This window comes from Prunus avium, chromosome 3, assembly GCF_965620075.1.
Source record: "Prunus avium chromosome 3, drPruAviu1.hap1.1, whole genome shotgun sequence".
NCBI lineage: Eukaryota > Viridiplantae > Streptophyta > Magnoliopsida > Rosales > Rosaceae > Prunus > Prunus avium.
In genome coordinates, this window is record NC_142286.1 from 30,343,787 (window position 1) to 30,367,346 (window position 23,560).

General features: G+C 36.1%; 1 protein-coding gene across 1 annotated transcript; it reads left to right on the plus strand.

The window, feature by feature from the left end:
• The first annotated feature begins 382 nt into the window (after positions 1–382).
• Positions 383–23,320, plus strand: LOC148295915 (diacylglycerol kinase 6-like). The gene is made up of 11 exons (XM_088250639.1): positions 383–439; positions 691–1,079; positions 1,128–1,305; positions 1,980–2,120; positions 2,233–2,370; positions 4,030–4,106; positions 9,920–9,950; positions 11,010–11,056; positions 22,102–22,192; positions 22,886–22,987; positions 23,099–23,320. The coding sequence occupies exons 1-11, from the start codon at positions 383–385 to the stop codon at positions 23,318–23,320; spliced, it is 1,473 nt and encodes a 490-aa protein (XP_088106765.1).
• Positions 23,321–23,560: the final 240 nt, after the last annotated feature.

Below are 23,560 nucleotides of genomic sequence, written 5' to 3' on the forward strand. Positions count from 1 at the left end.
CAAAGACTTTCAGCTAGTGCTTCAATCTGTCTTTGCTCTGCCTGGACATCCTCCTTAGACCGCTTCCACGTTTTGTAGTATGTCTTCCAATTAATTGGAGGTCCAGACAAGATCCAATATCCACCAGGTCTAAGGACCCGATCAACTTCTTTTAGGTACATCCCATCTACACACAGCCGTTCATATGTGAATCATTTAACCTTGAGAGTTGAGGCAAGACTGTGACAATTAATTTGACCATATGATCTGAGTATGTAAATAGATATAGATATGTTTTTCTACTATCTGTATTCAACTTAAGAGTTCACTAATTCAACTCTATTTTAATATATATATATATATCACATGTAATTACTCATGATTATCCCGTGGTGCAAAGGACATGGCTAATACATTTCTCTTTAGCAAGTATGCACCCCAACTTGCAACCTGTACCATGGTTGGTCTCATTAGTAAAGAACCACATATGAATGAAAGAACTGACTGTGTGTGAACATGTATACTAGGATAGCTCACTGCTCACATAAATACATGATTTAGCTACATATATATAACACAGTATCATTGAATGTGCATTTGCATTCACTATACGCACAAGCAAATCTACCTAACATTCTCTGGAGACTGAAAAGCCATTGTTGTACTCATAGTCTTGGATTGACTAAAGGAAGTTAAGACGCTCAAATTCAGGTTCAGGAAGGTGATAAGAAAGTTGGGGATCGCTTATCGCACGGATTGCCTAAGGGTAGTGGTGGGGCGGTCATCGTCACTAGTAGGATACCGGAAGTGGTTGAAGCTATGGTGGTACCGGCAGAGGGGTCAGATCAACATTATAACAGCTTGATTATTCCTCTTGAGCCTTTGGACAGACAAAGCTGCTGGGGTATATTTAAGTACACTGTATTTGGTAATTTTCTTGATTTTGAAGATCAACAGGATTTTGAAAACAAAGCTGAGGTTGAGATTGAAATTAAGGATCTATGTTATGGTCTACCATTGGCCGCTAGGACACTCGCAGAAATCGTGTCCCAAAACTCCCAAAATTATACATACAGTAGTTTACTTACTCCCTTATTTTGGTGTCGTCTTTCAAATTGTTTACGTACGAATATGAATATCCCATGCAGGAGGACTTCTCCGCCCTACCGCAAATCTGAGTTGCTTAAATTACCTGATTTGGATGTTGAACCTGATTCCTTCCATATGAAAAAATCCCCAATGTTGGTGTTTATTGATATGCGCGGCTATAGAGGAGAAGGAGAAGAACTCATTGGGAAATTTTGTGACCTCCTTACTACAAAGCAGGTATTTTTCTCATTGAACAACACATGCATTCGATCATATATTATGTGAAATGAAATTTTAACGTAGTTTCTGTATAATTAAAGCTCTAATTAACATGCATGGATTTGATTAAAGTTTGTTGTAAATATAATAGGCTAAAATTCACTTTTGGTCCTTATAGTTTGGCACTTCAACCACTTTTGACCCTGGAGTTTCAATTTCGACAATTTTAACCCTGTAGTTTCGTATGTGTAGCAATTCAAGGACAAGTTAGTATTCCTGTCAATTTCTTTGACGGTGCAAGGGGCAATTTCGTCAACCCAAAATTCTTGAGCATAAAAGCTCGTCTGAAACTCCCATAATTTCATATTAGGGCTTGAACTTGGTCAATTGGGTTTAGGGTTTTTCAAAAATTGGGATTAGTGATTGAATTTCGAGCCATAATATGAAATGGGGAGAATTTCAGACAAGCTTTTACGCTCAAGGGTTTTGGGTTGACGAGATTGCCCCTTGCATTATTAAAGAAATTAACAAAAATACTAACATGTCCTTGAATTGCTGCAAATACAAAACTACAATGGCAAAATTGACGAAATTGAAACTACAGGGTCAAAAGTGATTGAAGTGCCAAACTACAAGGACCAAAAGTGACTTTTGGCCAATATAATATTGTATTGTTTCCCTTTATTTTCTAGGTTTTTGGTGTACTACTGGAAGAAGCAAATACATATAATAATCCTGAGACAGTGCTAAAGGATGTATATGGTACTATAGAAAAGCTTAAGCTCAAAGATTATGGTTTTGCTTCTGAAATTCAAAAGAAGATGAGAATTATAGTGAGTAACATGTTAAATTAATACGTATTGCTAAAGTGCAGTCTACACTTTTCTTAATAACTTTTTAAATATTTTTTTTAATTTGACATTATATATATTTCTTCTATCTCAGGTTGTTGGCAGGGATGATGTTGTTAACTGGATTTTGGGAGTTATCTATGATCTTAAATTGCCAGAGTCACCCTCCATTGCTCCGGTACCACTACAACTACCGTACTGCTACGATGGAATCGGTGCTTCGTTTGGATGGGTGGGGCGTTTAGCATTTATATATAATTCTTTTTAATTGGCAACTTTTTATTATTGAAACGTCTTTTTAATAACAATATTAAACTATGATAATATATACATGCAAAAAATAATTGACCTACATATCTAATACAAGATAGGTAAATAGATAGATACATACTTCAGTTAAAAAAATAGGTACAATAATTTACCTACATATTAGATAGATAATTCGAAGAATTTATAAATTTGTATTAGGTGCATTATCATATTATTTCATAATAGGTACAATTTGTATTAGGTGCATTATCATATAATAGGGTAAATTCTAATTAGGGGTACTTTTGGAATATAAAAAGTACAATAAATCAAATTTTAAGCTTAATTAGGTAACTTGCTGAGTTAGATCCTAGTTATCGAGTTTTACTTATAATAAATTGGGTTTTCTTCATAGAAAAATAAGACAGTTAGTTGTAAATAAGAAAACATTAGTTTGAAGGGAAAAATCCACATTTACTACTTTATTTTCTTCCATTTTCATGACATATATATGTACCATCCCCTGTACGTCTTTGTTCTTCATGGAAAGATGAGTATGAGTATATGCTTTTAAATTTCCATTTTAATTTCAACATGTACATGTATGATTCTGCTGTTACTTAGGCCATCCCCAATGGTTGGGGCTCTAAAAAGGGTTTATAGAGCCCCATTTAGAGCTCTGATGGAATCTTTGGGGCTCTAAAGGAATTTCTCCCACAATGGGAGGCCCTATATTCATGGCGGGCTCTATATTTTTTTTATAATGTAATTTGATTTACGTGGTGTTTATTTTTTTGTTAACTATTTTACTTTAATGTTTGTTCATGTTATGTTTTTTTTTTTTTTGTGAACATTTCAACAAAAAAAAAATCAAAATTTGGACAAGATTTGGAAATCAACATTTTATTTCATAGATACGATACAACATGGTTAAATTAAAACAAGATGCACAACATTAATTTTAAATTTAAATTGTGTGTTTAGAATTCAATAACTAAATTGCAATGTCCTTGCAATTTAGAGTTGTGTGTTTAGAATTCAATAACTAAATTGCAATGTTCTTGAATTCAATCATTTCATTAAGTTAAACAAACTAGAATATTTTTAAAATAATAAAATAAAGTACAATGGAATTTAAATAATAAAACAAAGTACAATGGAATTTAAATAATAAAATATTTTAAAAATAACTAAATTGCATGCATAGAAATATGGCAGTTGCCTTTGAAAAAGTGGTATGACAATATGGCTGTTTACACAGCTTTTGAATAATTGATTTAGCATGTTGGGTCAGCTGCTGTTGACAAAATAAAAAAATGGCAAGTAGGCTTTGTACAATCGCAAGGCAAGTGAGAGACTTGCAAAAATTGGGCTGCAGCTTTTTTCCTTGCGGGACCCACTCGGTTTCAAGGGTTTCAACCAAGCACATACATTTAGCTACTACTCCAATTGGGCTTTAAGTTTTAGAGCCCCAAATTTGCACCATTGTGGATGCCTTTTTAAAGAGAGTTTGTATATATGGGAGCCTTGTGGTGGTTGAGCCCCAAATAGAGCCCCCATTGGGGATGGCCTTACTAGGTTGGCAGGCAATTGATGCATCTCTCTATTTAATTTCGCATTTTGCCAACTTGACTGCTTGCAGGAGGACATTTCGAATAAATCACCGCTGCAATCGTTACTTCTTGACGTAGTACTGGCAAAACCGTGGAGAATTGACAGGTATTCAATCGAGATGTCGTTTGACTAACTTTTTAATTATTTATATGTATTTTTTTTAAAATACAAGCGATAGTCTAAATTACCAAAAAAAAAAAAAATGGTGTTTCTCACACACACATTACTAATTATGTGCTATGAGAGTTTGAACCTAAAACCATCGGTATGCAAGTCAATGTCATTTTTCCTCTAAGGCTATACCTCATTGACAATTATATATATATATATATGAACATATATAATTAAGTACATATATATATATATATATATATATATATATATATATATATATATGTACTTAATTATATATGTTCATATTATTTCTTTTTAGTTTACATTGAAGTTAACTTTAATAGTAAGATAACAAGAATTAATATATGTTGCATTAATTTATTGGATTTGAGCTTATTTGTTCTTGCGGGGGTAGTGATAATCTTATTTATTCTTTTGTTGGATTTTTAGCTGGCATTGTCTCGTTAGGATGAAACCAGGTTATTCTTTAACGAACCGATTACCACATTGTTTTCATGAGGTGGGAACAGCGGTAAGAATTACTCCTTTTTTTTTTTTTTTTTGTTCTTTCATAATCTCCAATCTCCATTCTCAATGAAAACTTTGAGTACTGAATATATGGATGATCATGATCTCCCTTTTCTTGCAATTAGTAGTGTCTTCATTCATTCTTATCTCTCCTTCCTTCTTACCACTTCTTATCTTAAGATAATATTAATTCCTCAATTCTTATACATTTCTTAGGACAATCCAACATTCTCCGGACGATTTTGGTACTACTTCATCTTGGACGGTAAAGAATTTCATCTTTGTTTAAACTTTATTTTTTTTTTTTTTTTGATGAACTTTAAACTTTAATTTCTTTTCTTACGTGATACTCCTATAATCATTTCATTTCCATATTTGTCATGTATTAATTAATGGGTCGGGAGGGTACAATTTTTAACACTTTTCGACACACACTATAGAACGTTGGATTTTAGCATTTTGCATGGCTCAAATTGCATCTCACTTACATTTAGTTTTATAAACATGACTCAAAGTTTCATTCCAAGTTTCCATAATTTTCTAACAATTTCTATTTTTTTTTCATATTTTCGTCGGAATTTCTACATTTGGGGACTACTCATATTTTCGAAATGGCTGATATTTAAGTCCGCGGATATATTTCAAGGTATTTATTGGCAGAGCTTCATGCTTTCATCCAAGCTAAATTATTCATCATGTCGTTATAAATAACCCTATATGCATATGAAATTACTAATTATTGGTATCCAATCCTGGTAATTTGATATTAAATAGACTTATTTTCACAAACAGTCTTTGCACTACTAAAAAATTGGGCTAAAAGCACAAATTGCATTTGTGCTCTTTCATGTTAAATAGCACGGATAACTGTGCCCTATAAAGAAGGCCACAGTGCAGCCACTATAGTGTAGTTGGTGTACTATATAGCAGTTTCCATTGATTTTAGGGCACGAATTGTTTACCTTGTGGCAGGCATTTAGAGCACAAATGCCAAGTATTTGTGCTTTTATTTTGACAAGTGACTGAATTGTTGACATATGTGAACTAAGCACAGTTTCAAAACCGTGCTCAATGCCAATTGTTTAAATAAATAAAAAAATTACACAATGAAATTTCATTTCCACTTAATATAGTATGGTATTTCAGACCTTTTCAAAATATATATATTAAATAACAAACTGAAATTTCATTTCCACTTAATAGTGATTAGATACAATAATTGAATAAAAAACTTGTATTTAAAACTGAACGTATCTACATCAATGAATTAGAAGATCCAAATGAAACACTCTTTATGAGCCTATGGCTGCCTTTGTGAGCCTCCTTAATCACATTATCTGCCAAATAAGAGCACGGCATTAGAGAGAGGAGAGGGAGAAAATCTACCACAATAGATAACCAGCTAGCAAACTCTTCAAGTTTAGGGTATTTGGGCAAGCAAAAGAGATGCATTAATTTTACGAAGACATTAAAGCTTCACTATGATGTTTAAGTTTTGCGAACATGTGTGTACATCTATCAAAATGGACTCAGAGGAAAAAAAAATGAAAAATATCAAGAAAAAAACAAAATAAATGACATATCCTCAACCAATGGCATCTCATATCGTGCACATATGCATTACCAAATATAATTAGATGCTCTTTTTGGCTGAAATGAGTGTAGAGAAAATTTGAACTCAATTGTGCACAACATATGACTCCAAACAATCTCATTTCCTCAAAGCCATTTTTATTAGCTTCAAAATTAATATGAAATCATAACTATTACAGTGGAACATATTAATACATCTACTTGGAAGTTAAAATATAAACCTAATAATAACAAGAGAGCCATTAATAGCATGTTCTAATCATTCTTGACCAAACAAATGCATGAACAAAAATTGAAATAAGAGCACAAATGCTTTGTTTTTGAGCTTTGAAGCAAAGTACTATAAGCAAAATAACATTTAAATGCTCAATGATAAATATGGAAAACATGTTAAAATTAATACTTAATTGTAGAGGAGAGAGAGGAAGAATAATATGTCATCCTCCTCCTCCAAATGATACCAGCCGAGAGCTAGAAGAGAGAGGGATAATCCTCCTTCAATATTTCAGCAATACTACCAAGTTCCAACAAAACCAAAGGCTACATACTTCATGGTCTGCATTGGATTTAATGTAAATGATAGTACCATTTCTTGGTCTCTTGAAGTAAATGACAGAAGCATTTGGGTGATCAAATTATATTAAATGAGGGAACTAAATCAATCTAACTACACAATTTATACTTCTCTATTATCAAATTCTCAGAACTTTAACTCTTGGCTTTCGAATTCTACATGGATATTTGTAATCTTAAATGTACAATGATTCTTGATAGTTGATGTTAATTTTAAACCTTCCGTCAGTTGGAGACCCACTCCCTAACATAACAAACTGAAAAAACTTAGGCCATGATAATGAATTTTAAGTACCTACGATGAAAAGAAGAAAGGTAATGCCTTATCACTACAAATCTGGAAGCATCTAATTCCTCCATGTTCATTAAAATGTTACAAACTAGTAACTGAGGCTGCTAATTATATGTTGCACATCTACCCTGTAGCTACATGAAATTTACAATTCTATCTACCTTGTACCATGCTGCAACAACTGCACTACAGAAGTAAAACATCCAAGAGAATAACAAAAGGCAAATATTTCCCTCGTAAGAACATGGGTGACAAAAATTTAATTAATTATATATCATACGGAAAAAGAAACATTTAAGATAAAAATCCTGTCTTCAAACACTCAGATAAGCAGAGAAAAGTTATCATTCATATCATCTTATCAGATCCTAACCAAGTAGGACCAAACAAAACCAAAGCTTGAAGCAAGATGAAGCAAGCAACACACAGAGATTGAGATAGAGAAATATATGAAGCAAGCAACACACAGAGATTAAGACAGAGAAATATTTATACCTTCAATTTTGCCTATTAATCGAAACCCACACAGACTATGCACAACAACTGCAAAATTAAGAAAAAAATTTGACTTCATTTCAACAGAATACAAAAATTTCGAAACCCTAATAATCTACTAAATTGGGGAACATGAAAACAACTAAGAATTCAAACCAAATACATACAGATTTACCTTAAAATGAACCAGAGCCCTCCATAATTTGCAAGGATTCGCTCCAAAAACCAATGAAATTGGATGATGTTTGGTTAGGTTTGGTGAGGGAGAACGATGGACTCTAAGAGATTTACAGAGGTGACTAAGAGTAAGAGAAAGCGAGCGCGATAGAGACTCGATAGAGACGAGTCTAGAGAGAGAGAGAGAGAGAGACTCTGAGAGGGTTAGGTTACTGAGGGGCGATCTGGGTTAGGTCGACTCCAAAGAGGGAGAGAGATGATGAGGTTGACAAACGGAGACATGAGATTGAGAGAAGAGATGATACCAGATGAGAGAGTGAGACGAAGCGATGCCAACGCTGTCGGTGACTAAGGTCGGGAGAGACGAATCGATAGAGAGAGGAGCTGAGGTCGAGAGAGAGAGAGAGAGAGAGAGAGAGAGAGAGAGAGAGAGAGAGAGAGAGAGAGAGAGAGAGAGAGGCAGCAAGCGAGAGTTAGGTTAGAAGGAAGATTAGAAGACTCAGAGAGAGAAGCACGTGACTCGTGTGAGTGAGGAGTGCTTTCGGCACGGTTATTAGTTTTCGTGTCTTATTATTTAACTGAATTATTATTTTTAAATATAATATTGAGAACAAATTGCATTATTCGTGCTCTACGGACAACCTAAAAAGAGATAGTTGCAGTATTTGGGTTCTATACAAAGGCACAAAATTTCAGTATCCATGCTTTATATAATTTCGGGAATTTGAAAAAGAAAAGAAATATAAATAACCACAAAAGTTGTTTATTTGTGCTTTCTATAGGCCACAAAAGTTGTATTTAAATTATTAAAGCACAATTATTTTCTTTTTCCATTTAAATTGGACACAAAACTATTGTGTCTTCTCCATATATGACACAAATACTACATATATGTGCCTAATGTGATTCAAAAGACCATGACCCTCTTTTTTGTGCCCTTTGGATCGTGCTTTTTGCCCAGTTTTGTAGTAGTGTTGAGGTTCACCAAGTTATTATCTTTGGTCTTTTATGTTTCTTTGTGACATGATTAGTCCTTAAGGTTACCCCACGTACATCAAATTGATTCATACCGTGAGAATTCGTTAAGTATTCTGTTAAACTGATGATGTGGAACCCAAATGTCCAATAAAAACGTGAGAATTAAATAAATAAATAAATATATATATATATAAATATATATAAATATATAAATATATATATATATATATATATATATATATAATTTTAAAACATATATATATATATATATATTTTAAAATTTTAAAATTGAAAGGATTAGGAAAAAAGATGAAAAAGTAAGAAAAAATATAAAAATGATGGGTATTTGGGTGCAGGGCCTAGGCGGTGGGTCTAGGGTGGGGTGTGGCTAAGTTGGGGAAGATGGTGGCCAAGGTGGTTGCTTTTGGTTCTGTAGGGGTTGGGTCGTGCGGAGTATGTCGAGGGTTGGGGGATGAATCGGGGTGGGGGAGAAAGTGAGGGAGAGAGGGAAAAAGAGAGAGAGAATTTGCAATGTGGAGATTTTGATTGTACATATTTGTTACCATTACAGTGAATTAATTATTGATACGAAAACTTGCAGATATGAGCTTAGCCAAGTTGGCTATAGTGGATGTGCTCCCCACTATACACTCGAGTTCGAGTCTCCCTCCCTGTACTTTAGATTATATTAAAGTAGAATATCATTTTTATATATATAAAAAATCCTTGATACAAAAGATTTGATGAAAAATCTTAGAGAGAGAGAGGAGTGGGCGGCAGGGGAAGGGGGATGAGGGAGGCAGATTGCAGAATGGAAGGCTGGGGAGGGGGAGTCAGCAGATGATTTTTTTTTTTTTTTTTACAAGTTTTAAATTTAAGTCTTCTATGTTTTATTGAATTTTTATTTTTTAAACATTTTCAAAACAATTTTTTTATTCAGATCCACGTGGCATGCTATTATTAGACACCTAGGCTCCACATACATGCCATATAATCAATTTAACATAATTTTTTACGGAATCTCACAGTAGGGACCAATTTTATATAGATGGGATAATTTCGTGAGGTATCAAATGTGATAATTTCGTAAACCTCATAAAACATTTGTGAAAATAAGCCAATTACATATTCTTCTTTTAGTACTTTATACTTTTGTTTTCCCTAACAGAGACGACCTAACCTCAGTTGCAACAGTAAAGGTGGTGAATCATCTTTGTCAGTGGGAAACAGGGATGAATCCAGCTATTGGGCTGTATGGGCTATAGCCCATGCCTTTTTTTAAGTTTTTAATATCCATGTAGTCACTCTCTCTAGCCCATGCATTTAAAAAAAAAAAAAAATCAATACCTATGTTCTCTCTTTTTCTTATTTTCTTCATTTCTGTCTTGCTTTCTTCTTTTCCACCTTTCTCTTTTCTTCCTATTTCTTTTGTTTTCCCACCTTTCTCTCTCTTTTTTTCCTTTGTTTCTCCATTTTTTTTTTATGGTTTGGATCTACTACGAATTGAGCTTTTTCCACAGTTTCTTCTTCCTATATTTGTTTTTTGCTTTTCTCTTGTTTTTTTTTCCCTTCGTTTCTCCTTTTTTATTCAGCGTATCTCTTTTTTCTCTCACATGGTTGTAAAGTCCAACTTGGTGCAATATGGCCCTCACTGTTGAAATTTCCTGCATACGTAAGGTAAATTTAGCCCACGGAATTTTGAAATCCTAGAATTTTCCCTGGTGGGAAATGTTTCAAAGAGAGACACATAGAGTAGAAAGAGAGGGAGAGGGAGCGAGAGCATAAAGAGGAAAGAGGGAGAGATAAAGAGAGGAATCAGAGAGAGAGAGAGAGAGAGTGGGTGTCAAGGGAAGGGGGAGGTGGGAGGCGGAATGCAGAATGGGATGCACGGGGAGGGGGAGTCAACAGTTTTTTTTCTTTTCAAGTTTTAAATTTAAGTTTTCTATGTTTTATTGAATTTTTATTTTTTAAACATTTTCAAAATAATTTTTTTATTCAGATCCACATGGCATGCTATTTTTGGACACATAGGTTCCACATACATGCTATATCATCAATTTAACATAATTTTTTACGGAATCTCACAATAGGGACCAATTTTATATAGATTGGATAATTTCGTGAAGTATCAAATGTGATAATTTCGCAAAACTCAGAAAACATTTGTGAAAATAAGCCAACTGCATATTCTTCTTTTAGTGCTTTATACTTCTGTTTTCCCTAACAGTGACTGCCTAAACTCAGTTGCAAATGTAAAGGTGTTGAATCATCTTGGACAGTGGGAAATGCTTCACATTCCTGGAAGGTACATAATGATCGTGGAATTTACACTCAACTTCTTTTTTTGCTCCCTCATAGATGATATCATTTTTCTGTTGTGTGATTTTATTTCTGTAAAATGTTTGATGAAAACCTTGCTTGCACTCTCTCTCTCATCTCACTATTTGTTGTATGATTAAATGGAAAGAACAAAAAAAGGAAAATGGCACTTTCATTTTAGCACATCTTTCTGTAATTCTCTCTCTCTCTCTCTCTCTCTCTCTCTCTCTCTCTCTCTCTCTCTCTCTCTCTCTCTCTCTCTCTCTCTCTCTAACCCTAGTTTGATAACTAATTTTTCATAAAAACTTGATTATGTCAATGTCAAATGCACCAAAAGGGCAATCCTCTCTGTACATCGGGAATTTCTGTTGTTATCAAAATTTGAACCTAAGACCTCCACTACTAGTATGCACGTTAAACTTTTTTTTGTTTCGTTTGTACAAGTGACATTGATGTTTTTCATATTTCTAGCAGAAAAAAAGAAGAAGAGATAATGATCATCAATTTTGATTTTAGGTTTTGTTTACTTTTTTTGAGTACAAGTTATTAGGGAGGAGATTTATAAGTATTCATTGGGTGCCTGAGAGTTTTGAACATATACCTGTTCGGTTCATTTTTACACATGATTTTTCATGTTATTCACCCACTATTTTGAGTTAGTTCTTGACATTTTATAGCTTTTTACTTCCTTTTTGTGTTTTCTTAGATTTTGCCTTGGTTGGGATGAAAATGAGCTAAAAGTGCATTATTAGTTATAAATTCTGTTTTTGTTCATTTTCGTAGGTCAACTTCTTGGCCTGGAATCAACATGCTCTGGTGCTCGGATGAGGTCATGATCTTCATGAGACTTGTTCCAATGGATGTTAACTACAACATATCCAAATTTGAGCTCCATTGGACAAGTATTGCCTATCCAACCAATCCATCATGTTACCACAGTTCTGGAAATCCGGATTTGGCCAGCTTTTACCTCCCTTGTGTCATCTTAACTTCTTGTTACCATAACTCTTGGTAACAAGGAATTACATTTGTAAAATAGATATTTTCTGAGCTTTTGGCATCTTTGTGAAGTCAAAGCTCCATCATGGCAAGGGGACAATGGGCTAAGGCTTTATCAAAGGTGGTAGTTTTATATTAAAAGGTAAAAGCTGGAAAGGAGGAGAGAGGGAGGAGAAGTCAAAATTGCAATCTGATATTGGGAGCCTTTGGATCGTGGGAAATCAGGCTATTCCACATTCTACACAACTTGAGAGCAGCTTTTGGGGAGCTAAGAGCAAGGAAGGAGAAGGAGGTGCAGCCAAGGAAGAAAGGAGAAGACTTCCACCATTGAAGACTTCAAGCTTTCATCATTTCCAAATCTGTAAACTCCTTCTAGTTATATTTCGAGTTTGTATTTGGAATAAGTATGAGCAACTAAACTCCATAGCTAGGGCTTAGGTTGAAGCCCTAAACATGATTACCTTATTGTTTTGATGCTTGAGTGTATGAATTTCTAGATGTTGTTGATGAACCCCATTCACTAATTAAATTTTATGATATGTGTTTGCTTCCTTTGCTTAATCACCTTAGGTTGTATGCATGTAGCTAAAGTTGAGGAGTTGTGTAAGATAACCAAGAACACAATTTCTAATTAGCAACAAATAATTGAACTTGTTTAAGTGAGCATCATGTGAATTGGTTTCTTGACAACAATTGATGAATTCCAATTCACCAAATTAATCTATCCTTGATGTGTGTTTTCCTTGATTGATTACCTTTGAAAGCATGCTTCTTGAGGTTGTTGGGATTATGTGTATCTTCATGTTTTCCTAAGCAATAGATGGATGGAGTAAGAACCATCCATGTGAATTGGTTTCTTGAATACCTAATGTAAACACCATGCTATTAGGGTTCTTGTGATGTTCATATTCTCTTTGAACTTAATGGGTTTTCCTTGCAATCGAATCGAAGTACGAACCATACCTAGGTTCGGTTATGAGGAGGGCACAAGTATTGTAGCACGAACCATGCACTTTACGTATATTAGAGAGAATCAATGCGTCTTGAGCCACGACCCATGGTCTTGATTGCGAACATCTTCATCAATACATTTAGAGTTCATCACTTGAGTATCCATGAACATGGGTAGAATTGTTTAGGGTGGATTCCGAAACCCTAGTGTTTGTTACATTTTAATTTCACATTTTGATAATTCATCTCTGCCATTCACATTTAAATTCAAAGTCCATTTACTTTCATGCAATAGAAATAGGTCACTTGAACCAAATCAAAAAACCCCCCCAATGTGTGTGTGAGTTGCGTGTTTGACACGTTTTGTGTCTTTGTCACTGAATTTTGTTTGTTTCCGTAATTGTTTTGGACTTTTGGTCCGCGTTGTGTTCTTGCATTTTCTGTGCTGATTCCAACCGTATAAAGAACGTGAATTTTGGATAAACGGTTGGAAAGTTATAGGTCAAAAACTGGACAGAGGTCGAAACTGAAAAACAGAGAAACGAATCTGTCCAAATGGTGATAAACGGGTGATAGAAAGTGCTGTTTGTGTTTTTCTTTGTTTTCTTGTGTTGTTTCATTTCTTTTATCTTCCTTACTTCATTTTTAGTTTCCAATTTGTATTGTGTTTGTGTGTTGTGTAAAATTAGTGTTCTTTACGTACTCAAATTAGAACTTATAGGAAACCGACAAGTTCTTCGTGGGATCGACCCCGTACTTACATAATCTATACTTCATTAGATTCGTGCACTTGCGGGTATTTTTAATTGGTTGTTTGCACATTAATTTGTGTCCTTTTAGGAATGCAACAATTTTTGGCGCCGTTGCCGGGGAACTGGCACGGTTGCTTATTTGTTTTGTTTGAGTATGTTTAGAGTACTTAGTTTTATTTTTGTTTATTGATTGTTGTTTCATTTTATCTTGATTTGTTTTTGTTTCTTTTTCTTACAGGAACATCCGAGGAGTCACCTCCACCATCTCCAATGGCAGCCGCAACTGAAATTGTGGAACTTACTATGTAAGAATACTCCAATAAATTTGTGATGGAAGAAGCAAATGTTTTTGGCTCATTTCATAATGAATTGCCTATGAATGAATATTTCCGACAAACATACAATTCGGAGTGGAGAAATAATTCAAACTTCTGGTGGACCGACAATCCAAATTTTCAACAAGGGTCATATCAACCATATCAAGGCCAACATAATACTTGTCCACCTTATGGTCAACCCCAATATTATAATCCACCACCACTTAGTCAATCTCACCAACCACCTCAAGGACCAACTTTGGAAGAAATTGTTGCTTCAATGGTTAGACACACAGATAGTTTCATCATGCAGAGGAATGACACCCATATGCAGAGGAATGATACCCACATGCAGAAAATGGTTAAGGCCATTGCCAATCTAGAAAATCAAGTGGGGCAAATTGTCACATCTTTGAGTCAAAGGGAAGCTAGGATAATGTCTAGCCAAACAGTGATACAAAATGGGCGTGAGCATGTTCAAGCAGTTACCTTGAGAACTGGTAAGGTAATTGGTGAAATTGATGGTTCTAAAAATTTGATTCACAATGTTGATGAAATGCAGGTTGAGCAAGTGATTGGGCCTAAGGAAAAGGATGAAATCAACAAGGGGGAAGATAAACAAGCAGCATCTTCACCTGAGTGGATCCCAAAGCATGAACTTGCAAGAAGGGCAAGAAAGGAGAAGGTAAGTCGTGAACCTACTGATGAAGATATCTTACATGCTCCTTTTCCTCACAGGTTGATGAGTTCTAGGAAAAATCAACATGCCAAGGACATATTGGAAACTTTCAAGCAAGTGCAAGTCAATATTCCTTCCTTGGATGCAAACAAGCTCAAGGAATGCGAAACTGTTGCATTAACGGAAGAGGTTTCTGCTGTTTTGCAAAGGAAGCTTCCTCCCAATTTGCAAGATCCAGGAAGTTTCACAATTCCTTGTATAGTTGGTGATAAATTGTTTGAGGAACCTTTAATTGATTTCGGTGCTTCAATTAATCTAATGCCATATTCTGTTTTTGAAGTACTAAAGGAAGACAAGCTGAACATCCATGTTCCAAGCACCAATCATATGTTCAATGTCACTCCTTCTACTCAAATGAGAAGGCCACCCGACCCTAAATATGTGCCTCCTCCATCTAATCCACGTATTGAAGAGCGCTTAAAATTGCTTTTGAAACCTACTCATGTGCATAAAAAGAAAAGAATACGAAATGGGTTGATTAGATGGCAAAGGGATTTGAAGAAACTTCATGTTCGGCACAAGGAGGCGATTGAGCCAAAACCCCCCAAGTGACCCAAGTATGTTGGAAGTCCGGCAAAAGACTTTAAACTTAGCGCTTCTTGGGAGGCAACCCAAGGTGAATAGAAGAAGTTTGTTGTCGTCCTAATCGCTTCAAAGTGGAGTTTCTCTAGACTCAAACTTACTTTTATTTTACTTTATTTATTTATTTTCCTTTTGAGTTAGGATTTCAATCTCCAACCAAGGTAATTTCGATTTTCTTGTTGTTTCTCTTTGTTTTTCTTACTTTTACTTTCCTTTACTTGTTTGTGTTTCTATTTTGTTGTTAAGTTTGGGAAGTAAATTGCTTCATGATTGCACACACTGAACTTTGGCTCAAATGTTTATTTCATTCCATACATGTGATTCCAAACACAAACTTGAAAAAAAAAAAAAAAAAAAAAAAAAAAAAAAAAAAACATAAATTTCTCAATCACATGTTCATTGTTGCATTTTGCACCACCTGAGGCTTCTGCTAATTGCCTCTGTCTGTTCTTGCTTGTAGAACCTGCAACAGCTCTACATGATCTTCATTCCTCTTTTGCAGCATCTCTACATGCTGGCTGGCACTGTAGAGCCGCTTCTGCAGGTCCGCCACCAGAGCTTTCAGGGCCGCCACCTCCTCACTCAGTGCCCCGCACTCTCGTGTTCTCGCCAGTAGGCGCATGCCCAAATTTGTGGCCGAGACCGCGTTGAGCACGGTTAGATTGTGGGACTCGTCCACTGCCATCTGGTCAGACCTCTGCGCCACATGCAGATGATCTGCAACTGTAAGTCTGCTGACAGTCATGCCCTCCGGCATTACTGCCCTTCGCGGCACCACCTCAGAGAAGTTTGAGGCCGAGCCATGATGGTATGAGGAGTTTGGGAAGATAGGGTTTGGAGGAGCCCGTATCTGGGCATTTGGTGGTGCAAGCGACAACTCAAGGTTAAGGTCATCAACAAGCATATCTGGGGATGCCATTGATTTTTCTGTCTGGGCTTTTTGATGGTTTTTCTTGAGTTTGCAGGTTGAAATGCAGGATGCTCCTTCTTTCAACCGAGAAGTGGTTTAAATAGACTTATTCTCATAGGGGAGCCGACACCACTTTGTATTTCCGGAGCAATTTGCGGATGAGTCAAGTTAAACAGGGAAGCATTTCTGCTTTCACTTTACTTTCTTTCCCTCCCTGTTTTCTGGTGCATTGTGTTTTGATTTCTTTTTAGTTTGTCATCTTTGTTTTATTTCCGTTGGGGAAGTGTGCTTTGTTTCTTTTTAGTTTGTCGCATTCCCTTTATTCAAGTTTGGGAAGTGCGTTTTGTTTTTCTTCTTTGTCTTTTGCAACTTTCTTTTCTTTTATTTCCGAAAACGAGAAATTGAAAAAAAAAAAAAAAAAAAAATTTCACCGAAAGGCAAAGACAAACAGGCACACCAATAATACACTAGAATCATTTTTTTCCAGTGCTCGGTGTCTCGACCATAGGACCCTTGAGTTTAGCCCTTTGGCTATCCACTTCCGGGGCTTCACGCACAGCCTCTTGGGGCTCATCACTCGAGCTCCCAAAGATTGCATTCTTAGCTTGAGCGTAACCACTCTCGCGGTCTGTTTTCTTGCGTTTTCCCGGTCGGTCTATGTCCTCCAGCTGCTTTCTCATGTCATGGGCGTAAACACTTACCATCTTTGAGAGATTTTTGTTCTCTTCCCGCAACGCCTCCAGCTGGTGTCGATTCACCTCTAGTATCCTTGCCCTTTCTGTTTTTAAACTTTTAATAATACTCTGGCACTCTTCAACCATACTTCGCTCTGCCGCCAACTGACCTCTTAGCACCTCCACCTCATGGGACTTCGCAATTAGGCGATGACCCACACTTGCGACTGTTGCTGTGCTTTGCACGCTTAGTGCCAGAGCATCGCTCACGACCCGGTTGTCATCCCTTGATCCCAGCACCCGTATATCCTTGGGAGTCACTAGATTTCTAGCAACTCCAAGGGCAACATCGTTGTCCAGCAGTATCGAGTCATTCACTGTCACGTGCCCCCGTGCTGAGGCAAAGTAGGGCATCCACACTGGTGCCACTGCTTGGCCCTGAGTCTGAGTTGGTTGAGCTAGGTTGAGATCCAGCGAGAATGGGTAGGAAGAGGCCATTTGAACTTTCTTTTCTTTTGTTCTTGCTTTTCTCTTTTGTGTGTTTCTGAGTTTTGTGTGTTTTGCCCCAACTCTTTCTCTTCTTCTTTTATAGAGTTAGTTTCTACGTAACCCTAGCCACTGCGCTTCTGGTTTGGCGCGGCCCTTGCGGCCTATCCCCCTCTATCGCCTCACCTGTCCCCCAACCCCTTTAATTGCATTTCCGCCTTTCAGCGCTTTCAAGAAACGAAAGTCGTCACGCCTTCCTATGAAGGCAATAATTCTGGCTTGGGACCGTGAGAGAGACCTCTGCTTGTCGGCACGTCTCTCACTTTGTATCCCGTGACTCACAGGAGCCGAGACATCAGGGCCCACTTTTTTTTATTTTTCTGAGTCCTCGCTCTTTGTGTTTCTGACTCAGTTTCTTTGTTTTATATACTTCCTTCGCTTTTGGGCTTTCCTTTGGGTTGGGCTTTCATTTTGGTTTGTGCGTTTCTTTGGGTTGGATTTCTGCGTGCGTAGGACTATTGTTAGGGCTTACTGTTCTGCTTGTTTTGTTTTGTTTTGTTTGGTTCAGTTTGGTTTTGTTTCGTTTTGTTTTGCAGCCGTGTTGTAGTTGTATTTCTTGTTTGTTCTTGTTTTTACTTGCTTTATTCCCTTTATTTCTTGTTATAACATTGTTGATGCCTAAGTTCTTTAACATTGAGGACAGTGTTTATTTTTAAGTTTGGGAAGGGATAGCAAGTCTTTTTCGTTTCACTTAAACTCTTGCTTTCTTTTATTTTGTTTTCTTTTCTGTTTTGAGTCTTTTTGTTTTCAAGTCACTTTCCGGACATATACGATGAGATTGTGATGAATGTTTACATGACTTGATTGAAAATGCTAAAAAAAAAAAAAAAAAAAAAAATTGTTATTCACTAAATGGCATCGTTCTAGCATGATATGTTTGAAACCCTCTATGCACTTGCCATTTGTTTCATAATTCTCCAGTTGAGGGATTTGCATGATCCAAAGAATTGTATCAAGCATGAATTAGACTTGTATAACCATATAATGTGAGCTTTGAGCCTTTTGCTTCAATTCATGAGTGTTATACACATATTCTTATTTTCTTGTCATCCGAGTTGTTGTTTGATCTCATTATTCATTGATTTGGTTGAGCACTTAAAAGTCACTCATTCTTGTGCAATTTGATTACATGACATTTGAGAAATGATATTGAGGCCCTCTTTGGACCGTTTGTGCCTTTCAAGCTAACCGTATGCATGCTTAAGCATGATTTTCCATTGTTAACCACCTTGAGCCTATATGTATGTAAGCCTTTTCTTTCAAGTAACCAATTTTTACTTCTAGCCTTAGCCTGAAAAACAAGAATATACCTTTCTAAGGAACTCATGAGATTTAATTTAGATATGTTTTTCATGCTAAGTTTGGGAAGGGTTATTACATTTCAAAAAAAAAAAAACAAAAAAAAAAAAGAGTACTTCACTCAAAGGGTGAAAGAAAAGAGAAAAGTTGTGGTTAAGTGGCAATGGTTTCAAATCCAATTCCATGTTTCTTGGTTGTTCGAATGGAAGGAAAGAGTGTGAATCATAATTAGTGGAGGTACAAGGCTTTGTGGTCTATTTGATCACCCCTAAAAAAAAAAAAAAAAAAAAAAAAATTGAAAATCTTAAGCGTGATGTTTCAAAGTCTTTTAGTCAACGATTATATGCTCTTACATTGTGAGTTCCTTGGACTTTGTTGTATCCATATCCTTCATTTCTTACTCACCTTGCACCCTTAGCCCCATTACAACCTATAATAAAGACCTAAATTGATCCTAAATGTCATGTGGTTGATTTGCACACATTTTTCAGCTTTTGAGTGTTTAGCATCCTTCTTGAGATCATATTCATGCATGTTTTTCAGCTTGCTAATTTTGAGTTAAGTCCCTTATGGTTTAACTCTATTCTCATGTCTATTATTGAGTGATGCATTGTAACCCTCTCCCGAGTGATTCATTTGTGAGAGGACAACTTTGGTGAGATTTGAAGTTACATTTGTGCTTGGTATGATTTTTTGAAGTTGTGTGAAAACTGAAATTGGAGAATGAGTTTCATTTGGCCATCACACTACTACACTTGAGCATGTTGTGTTCTGAACTTTGCCGCCTTGTGACTAATGTCTAAACTAAGTTTTTCTTGTGAAAATTTTTGAGTCATTTGCATAAGTCACTCTCTCTTTGGAAAGTGTTCGAAAAGTTTTGTTTCGAGTCTTGTTTTAGTTTCTGTTTTGCTCGAGGACTAGCAAAAGATAAGTTTGGGAAGTTTGTTCGGTTCATTTTTACACATGATTTTTCATGTTATTCACCCACTATTTTGAGTTAGTTCTTGACATTTTATAGCTTTTTACTTCCTTTTTGTGTTTTCTTAGATTTTGCCTTGGTTGGGATGAAAATGAGCTAAAAGTGCATTATTAGTTATAAATTCTGTTTTTGTTCATTTTCGTAGGTCAACTTCTTGGCCTGGAATCAACATGCTCTGGTGCTCGGATGAGGTCATGATCTTCATGAGACTTGTTCCAATGGATGTTAACTACAACATATCCAAATTTGAGCTCCATTGGACAAGTATTGCCTATCCAACCAATCCATCATGTTACCACAGTTCTGGAAATCCGGATTTGGCCAGCTTTTACCTCCCTTGTGTCATCTTAACTTCTTGTTACCATAACTCTTGGTAACAAGGAATTACATTTGTAAAATAGATATTTTCTGAGCTTTTGGCATCTTTGTGAAGTCAAAGCTCCATCATGGCAAGGGGACAATGGGCTAAGGCTTTATCAAAGGTGGTAGTTTTATATTAAAAGGTAAAAGCTGGAAAGGAGGAGAGAGGGAGGAGAAGTCAAAATTGCAATCTGATATTGGGAGCCTTTGGATCGTGGGAAATCAGGCTATTCCACATTCTACACAACTTGAGAGCAGCTTTTGGGGAGCTAAGAGCAAGGAAGGAGAAGGAGGTGCAGCCAAGGAAGAAAGGAGAAGACTTCCACCATTGAAGACTTCAAGCTTTCATCATTTCCAAATCTGTAAACTCCTTCTAGTTATATTTCGAGTTTGTATTTGGAATAAGTATGAGCAACTAAACTCCATAGCTAGGGCTTAGGTTGAAGCCCTAAACATGATTACCTTATTGTTTTGATGCTTGAGTGTATGAATTTCTAGATGTTGTTGATGAACCCCATTCACTAATTAAATTTTATGATATGTGTTTGCTTCCTTTGCTTAATCACCTTAGGTTGTATGCATGTAGCTAAAGTTGAGGAGTTGTGTAAGATAACCAAGAACACAATTTCTAATTAGCAACAAATAATTGAACTTGTTTAAGTGAGCATCATGTGAATTGGTTTCTTGACAACAATTGATGAATTCCAATTCACCAAATTAATCTATCCTTGATGTGTGTTTTCCTTGATTGATTACCTTTGAAAGCATGCTTCTTGAGGTTGTTGGGATTATGTGTATCTTCATGTTTTCCTAAGCAATAGATGGATGGAGTAAGAACCATCCATGTGAATTGGTTTCTTGAATACCTAATGTAAACACCATGCTATTAGGGTTCTTGTGATGTTCATATTCTCTTTGAACTTAATGGGTTTTCCTTGCAATCGAATCGAAGTACGAACCATACCTAGGTTCGGTTATGAGGAGGGCACAAGTATTGTAGCACGAACCATGCACTTTACGTATATTAGAGAGAATCAATGCGTCTTGAGCCACGACCCATGGTCTTGATTGCGAACATCTTCATCAATACATTTAGAGTTCATCACTTGAGTATCCATGAACATGGGTAGAATTGTTTAGGGTGGATTCCGAAACCCTAGTGTTTGTTACATTTTAATTTCACATTTTGATAATTCATCTCTGCCATTCACATTTAAATTCAAAGTCCATTTACTTTCATGCAATAGAAATAGGTCACTTGAACCAAATCAAAAAACCCCCCCAATGTGTGTGTGAGTTGCGTGTTTGACACGTTTTGTGTCTTTGTCACTGAATTTTGTTTGTTTCCGTAATTGTTTTGGACTTTTGGTCCGCGTTGTGTTCTTGCATTTTCTGTGCTGATTCCAACCGTATAAAGAACGTGAATTTTGGATAAACGGTTGGAAAGTTATAGGTCAAAAACTGGACAGAGGTCGAAACTGAAAAACAGAGAAACGAATCTGTCCAAATGGTGATAAACGGGTGATAGAAAGTGCTGTTTGTGTTTTTCTTTGTTTTCTTGTGTTGTTTCATTTCTTTTATCTTCCTTACTTCATTTTTAGTTTCCAATTTGTATTGTGTTTGTGTGTTGTGTAAAATTAGTGTTCTTTACGTACTCAAATTAGAACTTATAGGAAACCGACAAGTTCTTCGTGGGATCGACCCCGTACTTACATAATCTATACTTCATTAGATTCGTGCACTTGCGGGTATTTTTAATTGGTTGTTTGCACATTAATTTGTGTCCTTTTAGGAATGCAACAATACCCTTCACTGGCTATGTTTTGATTACTTTATATATATATATTTATCATTCACACACACATGCACACGCGCAAACTTAAGCGTACTCTAATTTTATGTCTCTTTGGTATACATGTACAGCATCAATTCAATTTGTTGTCTTAACTTGCCTATCTTTTCTGGAAGAAGAGATCATCGTTGGGTGACAAAAAATACGATGGAAGATGGAAAAGTGAGGTTCCTTTTTCTTCCTTTACACGTGTTTTTGTTTTCGTGAGATATGCATGCACGGGTTAATGTTTCTATGATTGGCATTTGCAATCGGGTTTAATGTTATTTATACCATATTTATTCACTAGATCATCTCTGGACCTTTTATATTGATTTTTTCTGTTAGGATTGCTTTAATTTTCCTTTTGCAAATATTCTTTCAAATCAGTGGATGTGGATCCCTGTAACAGAGGTGACCCCACCAGTGCATGTGGGATCTATCATATTAAGGAAATATTTTTGCTCACCACTTTAACTCAAGGTGTACCCTCACCACCCTGCTCAACACTTGACACGTGTTCCTTGACATAACCATAGTTAACTCTCTACCTTGTATATATGTAACTATAATTATGTCAATAGACACATGTCAAATGTTGAGAAAGGTGGTGAGGGTACACATTGGGTTAAAGTGGTGAGCAAAAATGCTCCCATAATATAAAAGAGATTGTCAGCAATGTGATTAGTAAATATGGTCAAAATAACAACACCCTTCATTTGTACGATCATATTGCTGATCATCTCTCTAAAAGAGGATCCACCACTATATATGGGATCCATCCATATTGGAGAGGTGGTGAGTAATAATGTTGTCCAAATAGCAACACCCATTAATTACTAAAACATTTCCATGTTAAAATTGAGTTAATTACAGACACCCAAGAACCCATCTTTCGTTCCATCTTTCATAGACGATGGGCGCCTCGAAGTTATCGGTTGCGAGGACGGGCGCAGAGACTGGGCTCTCCTTGATCAGGTCATACATCATCTTGAATTGATATGTACTAAACTTATATGTTCAGATTGCAGCATCCATTTCAAAGAGAGGATTACTAATTATTTTTACTTACCGCTATTTTTAATTAAGGTACGAGGAATTCGCTTCGAGTTTATAGAGGGTGCAACAAGGCTTGTGGACATAAATATTGATAGAGCACCATGTACTCTGGAAGGCCCAACTAATAACTTGGTTGAGATTGAAATCTCTTACCACGGTCAAGTCAACATTCTTGCCGGTCCAAATTGCGCAGCAAAAAGTATCCATCACTCCGCACAATCCAGTGCTTCCCAAGCAAACGCTAAGGATTAGTCTGAAAGACGTAAGAAATTTAATGCAACAGCAGCAAGTCTAGGCTTCAGTTTGCTTGATTGATTGATGCTCCCTGCTTAACTCATCAGTTTGAGATTATTCAGTTTTTAGCAAACACTTTCAAAATCCCCTGTGATGGTAAATATTACACTGAAGCAAGCACTCCCAATCATACAACTAGCTCCTATATATCTTTCTTTATATTTTAGTTTCTCCAACTCTCCTTTAAGTTGTGGATAT

What these genes read in the sequence shown, in the direction of transcription:
- LOC148295915 (XM_088250639.1), top strand. Translation starts at nt 383, where the DNA reads ATGGCTAATACATTTCTCTTTAGCAAGTATGCACCCCAACTTGCAACC. An exon ending in ACCTCCTTACTACAAAGCAG is followed by an intron (nt 1,306 to 1,979) that starts GTATTTTTCTCA and finishes TTTATTTTCTAG; the next exon opens with GTTTTTGGTGTACTACTGGA. An exon ending in CCTCAGTTGCAACAGTAAAG is followed by an intron (nt 9,951 to 11,009) that starts GTGGTGAATCAT and finishes GCAAATGTAAAG; the next exon opens with GTGTTGAATCATCTTGGACA.